Raw genomic sequence first — 14910 nt, 5'->3', positions numbered from 1 at the left:
GAACTGGGGCCCCTGTCTATCAGAGGGAGAGAACTGGTAGCCCCTGTGTATTAGAGAGAGGGTGCAAACTGGGGGCCCTGTCTATTAGAGGGAGGGTGGGAACTGGGTCCCCTTTATAGTAGATGGAATGCAAGAAGTTAGGACCGTGTGTATTAAAAGGAACACGGAGCTGGGACTACTGTGTATTTGAGGGAACGTAGGAGCTGGGACCACTGTGTATTTGAGGGAACGTAGGAGCTGGGACCCCTGTGTATTAGAGCTAACATGAGAATGGTGGCCCCTGTCTATTAGAGGGAGAGTGGGAGCTGCAGCCCCTGTGTAGTATAGGGAGGGTGAGAACTAGGGGACACTGTATTAGAGGGAACATGAGAGCTTGGGGCCCTGTGTGTTAGAGGGAGGGTGTGTATCAGAGGGGAGATGGAAGCTGGGGCCACTGTGTATCAGAGGGAATGTGGGAGCTGGGCCACTGTGTATCAGAGGGAATGTGGGAGCTGGGCCACTGTGTATCAGAGGGAATGTGGGAGCTGGGGACACTGTGTATCAGAGGGAATGTGGGAGCTGGGGCCACTGTGTATCAGAGGGAATGTGGGAGCTGGGGCACTGTGTATCAGAGGGAATGTGGGAGCTGGGGCCACTGTGTATCGGAGGGAATGTGGGAGCTGGGGCCACTGTGTATCGGAGGGAATGTGGGAGCTGGGGCCACTGTGTATCGGAGGGAATGTGGGAGCTGGGGCACTGTGTATCAGAGGGAATGTGGGAGCTGGGGCCACTGTGTATCGGAGGGAATGTGGGAGCTGGGGCCACTGTGTATCGGAGGGAATGTGGGAGCTGGGGCCACTGTGTATCGGAGGGAATGTGGGAGCTGGGGCCACTGTGTATCAGAGGGAATGTGGGAGCTGGAGCCACTGTGTATCAGAGGGAATGTGGGAGCTGGGGCACTGTGTATCAGAGGGAATGTGGGAGCTGGGGCCACTGTGTATCAGAGGGAATGTGGGAGCTGGGGCCACTGTGTATCAGAGGGAATGTGGGAGCTGGGGCCACAGTGTATCAGAGGGAATGTGGGACTGGGACCTGTCTATTAGAGGGAATGTGCGGACGATGGCCCCTGTCTATTAGAGGGAAAGTGGGAGATGCAGCCCCTGTGTATTAGAGGGAGGGAGTGAATTGGGGCCCCAGAGTATTAGAGGGAATGCAAAACTGGGGGCCACTGTATAGTAGGGAGAATGTGGGAGCTGTGGCCCCTGTGTTTTAGAGAGAACATGGGAGCTGGGGCCCCTATGTATCGAGGGAATGCGAGAGCTTGGGTCCCTGTGTATTAGAGGGTGGGCAGGAGCTGCAATCCCTGTGTTCGAGGGAGGGAACTGAGGCCCCTGTCTATTAGAGGGAACATGAGAGTTTGGGCCCCTATGTATTAGAGGGAACGTGGGAGCTGGGGTCCCTGTGTATTAAAGGGAATACAGGAGCTGGGACCCTTGTGTATTATAGGGAATGTGGGAGCAGGGGGTCCCTGTGTATTAAAGGGAGGGCTGGAGCTGGGGGCCTTGTGTATTAGATGGAGCCCAGGAGCTCTGGCCCTTGTGTATTAAAGGGAATGCAGGAACTGGGACCCCTGTGTATTAAAGGGAGGGCTGGAGCTGGGGGCCCTGTGTATTAGAGGGTGGGCAGGTACTGGGACCCCTGTGTATTAAAGGGAGGGCTGGAGCTGGGGGCCCTGTGTATTAGATGGAGCCCAGGAGCTCAGGCCCCTGTGTATTAAAGGGAGGGCTGGAGCTGGGGGCCCTGTGTATTATAGGGAATGTGGGAGCTGGGGGTCCCTGTGTATTAGAGGGTGGGCAGGTACTGGGACCCCTGTGTATTAAAGGGAGGGCTGGAGCTGGGGGCCCTGTGTATTAGATGGAGCCCAGGAGCTCAGGCCCCTGTGTATTAAAGGGAGGGCTGGAGCTGGGGGCCCTGTGTATTAGATGGAGCCCAGGAGCTCAGGCCCCTGTGTATTAGAGGGAATGCAGGAACTGGGACCCTTGTGTATTCGAGGGGTTGCACCAACTGGGGCCCTTGTGTTCTGGATGGATCCCGGGAGCTCAGATCCCTGCATTTTACAGGGAATGCAGGATGCATACTCAGCAAGTCAGATGCTAACCCATCAGGAATTCCAAATAATCGGGTAGTGGGTTATCAGTGCTTTACTGCAGTAAGGCAAGGGAGCATCAGTCTACTGGCCCTGACAATCTTCTCTCTTCTCTCCGCACTTCTCCCTGAATCTCTTCACTAGGATGGAAAGGATCAAAGCCAAACAGGAGAGGTACAAGAAATCAGTACCGAGATCTGTCAATAACTTACACAGGGTCAGAAACTCAAAGCCAGACGGTGAGGAATCATCTCCAGGTATGTCTCTTCATGGACAGTTGAAGGGAACTGTTAACACTGAGTGTTTACTGACATTATTAGCTTCTCCAGTTGTCTGGAAACTGCTCTAGTCATTCAACAAAAGTAGGGTTGTCCCTGATTCTGTGACCTTCACCACTTGGCTCTTGCAGTCAGGCTGGTGTTATTGGAGAAACAGTTGGGGCTTGGTTAGTGATAGACACTGAGTCCCAGCAGAACCCATGCACAGATTTCACAAGTTCAAAATTCAAAATAAATTTGTGATCAAAGTGCATATATGTCACCATATACAATACTGAGATTCAAGTTCATGTGGACATACACAGTAAATACAAGAAATACAATAGAATCAATGAAAGATTGTGCCCAACAGGACAATTACTCAACATGCGAAAGATGACAAACTGTGCAAATACAAAAGAAAATAAAGAAATAAGCAAAAAAATATTGAAAACATGAGAAGAAGAGTCCTTGAAAGTGAGTCCATAGGTTGTGGGAACTGTTCAGTGATGTGGCGAGTGAAGTTATCCCCTCCGGCGATTTAAGAGACTAATGGCTGATAAGGAATAACTGTTCCTGAATCAGGTGGCGTGGATCCTGAGGTTTCTGTATCGCCTTCCTGATGGCCGCAGTGAGAAGAGAGCATGGCCTGGGTGATGGTGGGGTGGGGAGATCCTTGACGATGGATGCTATTTTCCTGCGACAGCACTTCAAGTAGATGTGTTTAATGGTGGGGAGGGCTTTATCTGTGATGGACTGGACCGTACCCACTACTTTTTGTTGGATTTTCAATTCAAGGGTATTGGTGTTTTCATACCAGGCTATGATGCAACCAGATAATATACTCTCCACAAATCTATAGAAGCATGTCAAAGTTTTAGATGTCATTCTAAATCTTTGTAAGCTTCTAAGGAAATAAAGGCACTGCTGTGCTTTCTTCATAATGACATTTACACCCTGGACCCAGAACATGAAATGATAGCACTGAGGAATTTAAACTTGCTGACCCTCTCCACCTCTGATTATCTGATGAGGACTGGCTCATGGACCTTTGGTTTCCTCCTCCTGAAGTCAATAATCAGGTCTTTGGTCCTGCTGACGTTGAGTGAGTGGTTGTTGTTGTGGCACCACTCATCCAGAATTTCAATCTCCCTCCTACACGTTGATTCATCACCAGCTTTGATTCGACAAATGACAGCAAACTTAAATGTGGCATTGGAGCTGCTCTTACTCTTGGTCATAAGTTAAAGCAAGTAGAGCAGGGAATTAAGCAAATAGCCTGTGATGCACCCGAGCTGATGGAAATCGTGGAGATGTTTTTCCCAATCTGAACTGACTGGAATCTGCAAGTGAGGAAATTGAGGATCTAATTGCACAAGGACATATTGAGGCCAAGCTTATTGATTAATTTTGAGGGGATGATAGTATTGAACACCATTCTGTAGTTAATGAAGAACATCCTGATAAAAGCATCTGCACTGTCCAGGTGTTCCAGGGCTGAATGAAGAGCCACTGAAATGGCATCTGCTATGGTCCTGTTGTGATGGTAGTCAAATTGGAGCAGATCCAGGTTGCTTCTCAGGCAGGAGTTGACATGGTTCATCACCAGCCTCTCAAAGGACTTCATCACAATGGATGTTAATGCTACTGGATGATAGTCATTGAGGCAGGTTACCACATTCTTCTTAGAAACTGGTGTAATTGAAGCCTGCCTGAAGCAGGTGGGTACCTCAGACTGCCGAAGTGAGAGGCTTAAAGATTTCAGTGAACACTCCAGCCAGTTGATTAGCGCAGGTCTTTAGTACTTGGCCAGGTACTCCATCTTGGCCAGGTGTTTTCAGTGTGTTCACCCTCCTGAAGGGTGCTCTCACGTGGGCATCAGAGACTGAAATCACAAGGTCATCGGGGGCTGTGGGAATTCGTGAAGGTTCCTCCATGTCTTAACCAACAAAACAACCTCGTCTGGGAGTGAAGCCTTGTTGTCACTAATGTTGCTTAGTTGCACTTTGTAAGAGGTAATAGTATTCAAGCCTTGCCACTGCTTTTGAACATTAAGTTTGGTCTGGAATTGACACTTCGCACATGAGATGTCTTTCTGGAGATCACACCTGGACCTCCTCAGAGTCAGAATCTTGTTTAATTTCACTGCATAAGTTAACCTGTTAACTTCGTGGCAGCAATACAATGCAATACATGATTAAAAAAACTAAGTACAGTAAGTAGATGTATATTAAATAGTAAAATTACGATTAGTGCAAAAACAGAAATTTTTTAAAAGTAGTGAGGTAGTGTTGATGGGTTCAATGTCCATTTAGGAATTGGATGGCAGAGGGGAAGAAGCTGTTCCTGAATTGCTGAGTGTGTGCCTTCAGGCTTCTGTATCTCCTTTCTGATGGTAATGAGAAGAGGGCATGTCCTGGGTGGTGGGGTCCTTGATAATGTAAGCCACTTTTCCTGTGGAACCAATCCTTGAAGATGTCTTGGATACTACTGTGGCTAATACGCATGATAGAGCTGACTAATTCGACAGCTCTGCAACTTACTTCAGTCCTGTGCAGTCGACCCATCCTCCATACCAGGCGGTGATGCAGCCGGTCAAAATGCTCTCCACGGGTATATCTGCAGAAATTATTAAGTGTTTTTCGGTGTCAAACTGCTGAGGAAATCTAGCCGCTCTCTTGCCTCCTTTATAGCTGCACCATTTATAGCCTGACCTGAATGCAACTGATCTGGCCCTCAGCAGTTTGTGGATTCAGGGCTTCTGGTTGCGAATGATTTTCTGGGGACACGCTCATCTACAAATGTTTTTTATAAAGCCCATGACAACCGGGGTATATTTGTTCAGGCCCAACCTACTGACTTGAAGCAAACCCCTAAGCGCTCCTTTGCCTTGTGCGACCCCCTCCTTGTGAAAGCACGGTATACTGTACTTGTGTGATCATGTACAAAGATATCCAGGTCCCTCTGAGCTCCAATGCCTTTCCATCTCTCACCACTTTATATAAGGAAAAAACCTAATCTTGAGACTTTTTTTAAAGTGCCGGCCGACTTTATATTTGGATATATTATACTTGGTCCCCTCCCATTGTGGGGCCCCAGCACTGACCCCCAACAAAATCCTAATAGTCACAACCTCACAACCCAAAAGTGGCTTGCTAATTGTTATTTTCTGTTAACCAGTCCTCATTCCACCATACCAGAATCCCATTCAACTTGAAGACCAAATTTAAAGCAGGGTTTTAATGGTACAGGCCATGTTGTATGCTGATCCATCTTTTGCTCGGTTCCTAGGTTGCGGTCTCACCATCACCTCCACAATAGCAACTTAGAATGGGTTTAAATGAGAAAGTTGGAAATTAAATCATTGTGAATTGTTCCTGTGGAGGTGGTGGTGAGTTTCATGCGAAGAAACTGCTCCATGATGCTGTGGGACAGAGGGTGTTGCTGAATCAATGAGGGAGCGATGATCTGTTTCCCAGGGATAGTCAGCACCCTGGCAGTTGAGATAGTGTTGTTGGTGATGATAGTGGTGTTGGTGGAGATGGTGTTGGTCGTGATGATGTTGATGGTGGTGGTGGTGATGATGGTGATGAGAGGGATGATGTTGGTATGATGGTGGTGGTGATGATGGTGATGGTGATAATAATGGTGATGGTGATGATGATAGGGATGATGTTGGTGTGATGATGATGGTGGTCGTGATGGTGTTGGTGGTGATTGTAGCAGTAGTTAATAGTGTTATTCCTATGCAAATCAGTTAGCCACTACCACATGGGAGGAGTTCACATACTGAACAACCAGGGTTATCAATAAAGTTTAGTTGGGTATCATGCATGTTGGCATCCTGGTGTGCTCTGCATCATCCCTCAATAATGAACACAACATCATGTCAGAAGTGGTTGATTGTGGATGAACTGTTGCAACAGACCAAGTGAGATCTCCAACAGAAAACAATTTACAATAAAACTGTTCTTCTTCACATATATGTATGTAAAAATATCCAGAGACTCATCAACTTAAACTGCCTATGCTAGTTTTCGGATTGTATGCACAAGGAGGTATAAGCTGAGAAAGTGCCAGGGTTGCTTGGCAACAAATTCAAGCTACAGCCCAAAGTGGATACATCATAATAAATCATCTGTGAACCACTAGCCTGGTGACGTGCACAGAGACACAGGCACAGCAGAGAAGTCAGCCAAACTCTCAGGGAGAGAAAAGAAGACTTTTGTAGTCCAAATAAATAAAATAATAGATGAACAAGCAAACAGGAAAATTGAGCAAATACCTACAGTACCTACATCTACTCCTAATAAACACCCCTCCCCCGTCCCCCGAGACATTTGGTTTCTCTAAACCAGAGGAATTTGAAAGATTTAGGTTGCTCAGATGCTTTGAGAGATTTAGGGTTGCAAGCAATCTCACTCAGGCTTCAGAAGTGCATCAAGTAAGCACACTGATGTACTGCAAGAGTGACAAAGCAGATGACACCGTGGGTGGATCAGGTCTGACAGATGCTCACTAAAAGGAGTACAAAACAGTGCAGCACAAATTCAAAGAATATTTCACAGGAAAGCAAAATGTGATATATGAGAGGGCAAAGTTCAACTCCAGGAAACAGGAGCCAGATGAAAGTGTAAATGACTTTATCACAGTTTTCCCTCTCAGACAACTGTGCATATGGAAATCTGAAAGATAAGCTCACTAAAGACAGGCTACCAGATACCAAAATGTCTGAGAGACTTCAGTTGCAAGCAAATCTCACACTAGAGAAAGCTATAACTGCAGTCAGGCAGAGTGAGAATGTTAGTCATAAAGCTAGAAGCTGTCCTGAAAGAAGACTACAAATGAGGTGCAGTCAGAAACACTACAGAAAGAGGAGACAAAACAAAACAAAACAGACAAGTAAAACAAATGCAAGTAAAATGTCCTACTGCAGAAGATGTGGCAAGTCTCCATTTCATGTCAAGAGCTCTGTCCAGGAAAAGAAGTGAAATGGTATCAATATAATTGAGAGAGATATTATAAAAGCCAGTGCCACTCAAAAACAATTCTTCAGGAGGTCAAAGAAGACCATGATCCAGACGAAGAGAGAGCATTCCTTGGGATTCTAGATTCAAACAGACAAAGCTAGTGAATTGCCGTTCAGTTGCAAAATGAGGCAGTGACGTTCAAAATGCTCACTGGGGCAGATGTCTCAGCCATTCTCGAATGTCTGTTAACAAAACTGTTGAAGAAAACAAGTACTACGTCAAACTCAACAAAGAAAGTGCTAAAGGGGCCAGGGAAACATAAGCTCAGTGTAGAAGGGATGTTTATTACTTCCATCCATAAAAATGAGAAACAGGATGTCTATGTTGTTCAGAATCTCTTCTCACCACTACTGGGATGACACACCATCAAGAAGCTGAACCTCATTGCAAGGTTGGATTTGCTAAATGATGTTCAGTAGTATAAGTACCTGGAGTTGTTCACAGACTGGGGACACTGAAAGAAGAGTATCTTGTCCAACTGAGGCCAGGAGTCACAACCTACTGTCTGACCACAGCGAGGTGTATACCAGTTCCTTTGTTGAACAAACTCTAAGCTGAACTTGAGAGAATGGAGGTGGTTGACATTGTAACTAGAGTGAACAGACCTACTAACTGGTGTGTAGTCATTGTTCCGGTTACCAAACCAGATGGTACAGTGCGGACCTGTGTTGATCCAACGAAATAGAATAATACAGTGAGACAGGATAAGTTTATTCTGCCCTCTATTGAACACTTTGGGTATGCTGAGTGGAGCAAAGTTCTTCACCAAACTAGATGCAAACTCAGGGTTCTGACAGATCTATTTAGCTCCTGAGTCTCTGAATCTCACAGCCTTTATCACACCATACAGACGCTATGCCTGCAAGAGAATCCCTCTGGCATCTAATCAGCCCTGAACTTTTTCAGATGAGGATGAACCAGATTTTGGAGGGACTGGAAAGAGTGGAAGCTGTCTTGGAAAAACAGAAACAGGCTGAAATCACCCTGAACAAAAAGAAATATGAATTTGCAAAGACGTAGGTGAAGTTCTTAGGGCATTTACTATCCTTAGAGGGATTCAAACAAACTGGCAGGAATTCAGAACATGGAACAACCTATGAATATATCAGAGATCTGCAGTTTCCTTGTCATGGTAAGCCAGCTGGGAAAGTTCATTCCAGATTTGGCAAAGAATACGAAGCCACTTCATGATCTCCTCTCCCAGAGAAATGTTTGGACTTGGGACACACCACAGAAGAATGGAAGGCATGGGATCCAAGGGGACATTGCTTTGTGGATCCAGAATGGGCTTGCCCACAGAAGACAAAGAGTGGTTATAGATGGGCATGTTCTGCATGGAGGCCAGTGACCAGTGGTGTGCTTCTGGGACCCTTACTCTTCGTGATTTTTATAAATGACATGGATGAGGAAGTGGAGGGATGGGTTAGTAAATTTGCTGATGACACAAAGGTTGGGGGTGTTGTGGATGGCGTGGAGGGCTGTCAGTGGTTATAACGGGACGTTGATAGAATGCAAAGCTGGGCTGAGAAGTGGCAGATGGTGTTCTATCCAGAAAGTGTGAGGTGATTCATTTTCGTAGGTCAAATTTGATGACAGAATATAGTATTAATGGTAAGACTCTTGGCAGTGTGGAGGATCAGAGGGATCTTGGGGTGTGAGTCCATAGGTCACTCAAAGCTGCTATGCAGGTTGACTCTGTGGTTAAGAAGGCATACGGTGTATTGGCCTTCATCAATCATGGGATTGTGTTTAGGAGCTGAGAAGTAATGTTGTAGCTATATAGGACCCTGGTCAGACCCCCACGTGGAGTACTGTGCTCAGTTCTGATCACTTCACTACAGCAAGGACGTGGAAACCATAGAAAGGGTGCAGAGGAGATTTGCAAGGATGTTGCCTGGATTGGGGAGCATGCCTTAACTCGGCCTTTTCTCCTTGGAGTGACGGAGGATGAGAGGTGACCTGATAGAGGTGTACAAGATAATGAGAGGCATTGATCGTGTGGATAGTCACAGGCTTTCCCCCAGGGCTGAAATGGCTAGTATGAGAGATCATAGTTTTAAGGTGCTTGGAAGTAGGTGCAGAGGAGATGTCAGGGGGAAGTTTTTTTACGCAGAGAGTGTTGAGTGCATGGAATGAGCTGCCGGCGATGGTGGTGGAGGCAGAAACAATAGGGTCTTTTAAGAGACTCCTGAATGGCAACGTGGAGCTTAGAAAAATAGAGAGCTATGGGTAAGACCTAGGTAGTTCAAGCACAGCTTTGTGGGTCAAAGGGCTTGTATTGTGCTGTAGGTTTTCTATGTTTCTATGAGAAATCATTCTCATCACTTAAAGCAGAGCTTATCTTCCCACCAACATTGACGTTCTTTGATTTGAACAAAGCAACCAAGGTCTCAGCATATGCCTCTTCCTCTGTCTAGGGGGAGTGCTCATGCAACACTGCAGTTGTGTATGGAAATCAGTGGCATACACATCAAGAGCAGTGACTCCGACTGAACAGTGTTATGCTTAAATCGAAAAGGTGACATTGGCTCTCATGTGGGCTTGTGAACACTTCAGCTGTTTCTTGATAGGCACAAAATTTGTACTTGAAACAGACCACAAGCCACCTGTCAGCCTCCTCAGAATGAGGCTTATGTGATACTGTTACGACATTGAACATGTCCCCTGCAAATCTTTCACAACACCAGACACTCTGTCGAAGATGCCATGCAAAAGTGAGTGGAGGGAAGCTGACTCCACCCTCAAGGAAAATACCAATATCTACTTAGCTCAGGTACGTGGAAGCTTTCCCGTATCACAGAGTAAACTGGACAGAATTCACGCTGAGTTGAGAAAGGACCAAATCTACAACAAGGTCATACAATACTGTGAGCATGGATGGCCAGCTGTTCCAAAAGGAGCTCATGAACAGTCAACGTTTTGGGCCAAGACCCCTCATCAGGACTGGAGAAAAAAAATGAGGTCAGAGTAAGAAGGTGGGGCAACAGGAGGAAGAAGTGCAAGGTAGTAGGTGATAGGTGAAACCAGGAGGGGGAAGATCCCGTGTTTTCTGTTGACGGAGCATAGGTACTCCCAAAGCAGTCTCCCAGTCTATGTTGGGTCTTGCCAATATACAGGGGTCCACACCAGGAGCGCCGAATACAGTAGATGACCTCAACATGCTCACAGGTGAGCTGTCGTCTCACCTGGAGGGACTGTTCGTGGCCCCGAATGGTAGTGATGGAGGACATGTAGGAGCAGGTATAGCACTTGCTCTGCTTGCAAGGGTAATTACCAGGAGGGAGATTGGTGGGGAGGGGTTAATGGACAAGGGAATCACATATGGTATGTCTTTTTTTTTTCTCCTGGTGGCCTTTTAATTCTACTGCCCATTTCCATTCTGACATTTCAGTCTACGGCCTCCTCTACTGCCACAATGAGGCCACACTCAGCTTATACTCCACCCTCACTCCTGGCAATTACCCTTGCAAGCAGATCAAGTGCCACACCTCCCCTACACCTCCCGTCTACCCGGGTTTGGAATTGGTGTTTCCTATCCAGGCTTAATGGCAAGGCTGATGAACCCAGCCTGCCCACCCAGTCATACCGCTGGACACTCGGTCACGCCGCGACATAGTAAGAGCAGGGACGCCACGTGAAGGTGTTGCTATGGCCACAGTAGTATGGGAGAGGCCATATGCAAGTGACGTCCTGCATGGCAAGCCAAACAGTGGTCCTGCGGCGATCACTACTCCTGGAAAGGAGAGACTATGGAAGATGCTTCACCTTCCTTCCTAAGTGAGCAGGACGTCTAGCCCAGGACACCTGTTCCCACAGGCAAATGGAGAAGCAGAAAGAGCAGTGCAAACCATTAAGAGTCTCCTACTGAAGGCAAAGGACCCCTACAAAGCACTCCTAGCTATCGCTCCACACCCCTTGCAAATGGCTGCAGTTCATCAGAGCTGTCAGTAGGCCGAAGAATGAGAACAAGCCTGCCCATTCTTCCTTCCCCTCTCCAACCTCACTTACTGGACTGAGACAAAGTGAGAAATGTTGAAACAACACAGCATGAGAAAACCAAGAGCGTGCATGATCTCAGACTCGGAGCAAAATCCTCAGGAGTGACGAAACTGTTTGGGTTTTAGACCAACTCACCAAAGGGACAATAGTCCGAAAACATAACACCACAATCGTTTGTGGTCAGAACATCACAAGGTGAAATCAGGTGGAACAGGTGTGTGCTCGTGTGCCCTCTAAATCCACAAAAGGCAAAGAAAGAAACAGAGGGGCCTGATCCCTATGATGAGAACCACATACCCGGGGTGGAGACATCTGTTCAAGAATCTCCATCCCCTCCCCTCCAACACTTCCAGGAACCTTTACCAGATCGGGTTGTTTATCTGTCCCACAACAGAGATACAGTATTCCCCGTAACAGCTTAGGGCAAGTGACAAAAGAGGCAGAATCACCCTCTCACTTTGCCCGATTGTTCAGGTAAACTGCCCTAATGTCTATTAGATTTAGTGTTGTTTTAAACAGTTCTAATTTTGAAAAAAATTTGACAAAATAAGACTACTTTTTTTTGAAAAAAAGAAATTGGTGAAAAAAGACTGTTTAAAAACAAAGGGAAAGACATTTACAATGGCAATTCTTTTTTATGCTTATGTCAGCAACTTAAGTTATGTACTCTGGGTAAAGAGAGCTGAATTGTTCAGTTTCAGTGATTATAATTTCAATGCAGTTCTATAGAGAAGAAGTACATACTTAGTTTGTCTTGCTTTTTAAAGAAGGGGTGAGAAGTGGTGGTTAATATTGTTATTCCTATGTCACTCTGTTAGCCACTCCCACGTGGGTGGAGTTCACATACTGCATAAGCAGAGTTATCAATAAAGGTCAGTTGAGTATCCTGCATGCTGGCGTCCCGGTGTGCTCTGCACTATCCCTCAATATCAAACACAGCAGTGGCGATTGTGGTGGTGGAGATGGTGGTGGTGGCAGTAATGGTGCTATTCCCTTGTTTCTGTAGGCCTTGCTGTTCAGTCCAACTCCTAGATTTATAGCTAAACACCACAGCCACATTCTGGTTCCCAGTCCAGTTGTTAAAGGAACTATAAGTGCTCTGTAGTTTACTTGAAATCACTGATTCACACGTTTTTTAATTTATTTTTCCACAGATAATAAAAAAGACAAAGATAGCCAGAAGAATTGGTGGCAGCCCTGGGTAACTCATAACTCAAGTAAGTTCAAAGGTCTTCCTTTCATCCCATTGAATAAATACCAAACTCTTGCCCACAAAGTGACCTCCGCAGCACGTGTATCCTCTTTAGGTGAAAGAGCTATGTGATGTCCAACACCCTGCATTAACTGATTTGATGGCCACGGAGGGGCGGCAAAGTAGGGTAGTGGTTAGCACAACACTTTACTGTACAGGTGACCCAGGTTCAATTCCCACTGCTGCCTGTCAGGAGTTTGTACTTTCTCCCTATGGACATGTGGGTTTTCTCCGAATGCTTCAGTTTCATCCCACAGTCCAAAGACATACCGGTTAGTAGGTTAATTGGTGATTGTAAATTGTCCCCTGATCAGGCTAGGATTAAATCAGAGGACTATCATGGCTCAAAGGGCCAGGAGGACCTATTCCACGCTGTATCTCAATAAAATAAAATACTTGCCTCTGGGCGAACTTAGTGAAGGATCTAGAAGCCCTCGCTCTGTAAGGAATATCTGTGCAACTTAAGGAGTAAGAGTAGGTGGCCAGCTTGAAGCCTAGCCTGCAGTGATTAACTTAAGGGTCATCCGGTATCATTACAGCTTTAGATGCTTGTTAGTGAAGCTTTAATGGTATTCATTGCTTGCAGAACATAGAGAGGTAGAGCACTGGACAAGGCCAATTAGCCTACCATGTCTGTGCATATCATGATGCCAATCTCACTACTCCCACCTGCCTGAACATGGTCTGCATTCCCCTATCCCTTGCTTGTCCATGTGTCCATCCAAAGGCCACTTCAATGTTGCTATTGTATCCTCTCCTATCACTTCTGCCAGTGCATTTCAGGCAAAAGAAACTTAGTTCATAAATCTGTGCAAATTTGTCCACACACAAAATGCTGCTGGGTTTCAGCAAGTCAGGCAGCATTTATGGAGGGGAATAAACAGTTGGTTTCAGGCTGAGACCCTTCAGCAGAACTGGGCATGAAGGTTCTTGACCCAAAATGTTGACTGTTTATTCCCCTCCATAGATTCTGTCTGAGTTCCTCCAGCATTTTGTGTGTGTTGCTCAAGACCACCTGCATCTGCAGAATCTTGTGTTCAAATGTGTCCATCCTCTCTTTACAGCTAATACTCTCCAATCCAGGCAGCATCCTGGTGAACCTCTTCTACTGTGCATCCTCTCTGAAGTCGCTACATCTTTCTTGTAGTGTGGCGACCAGAGTCACACTGAAGTTTTATATATCTGCAACATGGCTTCCCAGCTTTTATACTCATTGCCCTGACTGATGTTTGCCATACGCCTTCTTCACCACCCTGTTGACTTGTGTTGCCATTTTTAAGAACCTATAGAAAGGTACCCCAAGAGCTCCTCAATCAATGGTCTTAAACGTCCTGCCATTCATTACAGCAGTAGTTTTTCATCTGGAGAAAGCTATTAGAATCCAGTTAGAAGTTACTGGTTGCTGCACAATGTACAGCTTGGGCCCTGTGCTTTCTTTCCATGCAGTGATACACAGTGGGAGCTACTACCTGTTCGATACTGACAGTGAGGATGAGACAAAGGAGGAAAATGAAATTGCTAAAGATGAAACTCAGAAATCATCAGCGTTCCAGGTGTGTACATAATGGAAGCTGTTCTGACTCAACCTGATGCTTATTGCCACTGTACTGCTTTAGAAATGACATGCTCTACATTGCTTAGGCTGCAAATCCCTTGCTGTACATTGGTTATTCAGAGTCACTCACTTATTCATAGCAGCAAGTCAATTACAATACAGTAGCCCATATGGCTAGAAATCTAGAGGGCATTACAGTCCCTTGTCATGGATAGCTACAGAACCATTACAGTATGCTGATCCATTCGCACAGGAACTGTTGTAACACACATACCTACACATAGCTGCAAGAACACAACAAGCCTCTGCTGCAGAAAGCGGTCCATTGTTCGTTCCCCCTCTAAACTGCATGTCAGCATCTTATATTGACTCACTAATAAACCACAGATCTATTGAGGCATACCACATGCTCGTGACTTTATACTAACTTGCACACAAAAAGAAAACAGAACTAGGGGACATAGCCTCAAGATTCGGGGGAGTAAATTTAGGATGGAGATGAAGAGGAACTGCTTTTAGGCCTCATCAATGTCTTATACAACTTTAACACATCATCCCAATTCCCATATTCAGCACTTTGATTTATGAAGGCCAACATCCCAAAAGCATTCTTTATGACCCTGTGACACCACTTCCAAGGAATTATGGATCTGTATTCCCGGATCCCTCTCCTACAGCACTCGGTGTCCTCT

The 14910-nt window shown here is 45.9% G+C and overlaps 1 protein-coding gene across 1 annotated transcript in view; it reads left to right on the top strand.

The window, feature by feature from the left end:
• Positions 1-14910, top strand: part of LOC140736375 (piezo-type mechanosensitive ion channel component 2) — a 232857-nt gene that overhangs the window by 100023 nt on the left and 117924 nt on the right. The window contains exons 24-26 of the mRNA XM_073062358.1: positions 2270-2382; positions 12566-12628; positions 14110-14216. Coding sequence (XP_072918459.1) covers positions 2270-2382; positions 12566-12628; positions 14110-14216 — 283 coding nt within the window. The remainder of the gene's footprint in view (positions 1-2269; positions 2383-12565; positions 12629-14109; positions 14217-14910) is intronic.

The sequence above is a fragment of the Hemitrygon akajei genome, chromosome 11, assembly GCF_048418815.1.
Source record: "Hemitrygon akajei chromosome 11, sHemAka1.3, whole genome shotgun sequence".
NCBI classification, from domain to species: Eukaryota; Metazoa; Chordata; class Chondrichthyes; order Myliobatiformes; family Dasyatidae; genus Hemitrygon; species Hemitrygon akajei.
The sequence above is the reverse complement of the archived record's forward strand: the minus strand, read 5'-3'. Positions and strand labels throughout refer to the sequence as shown.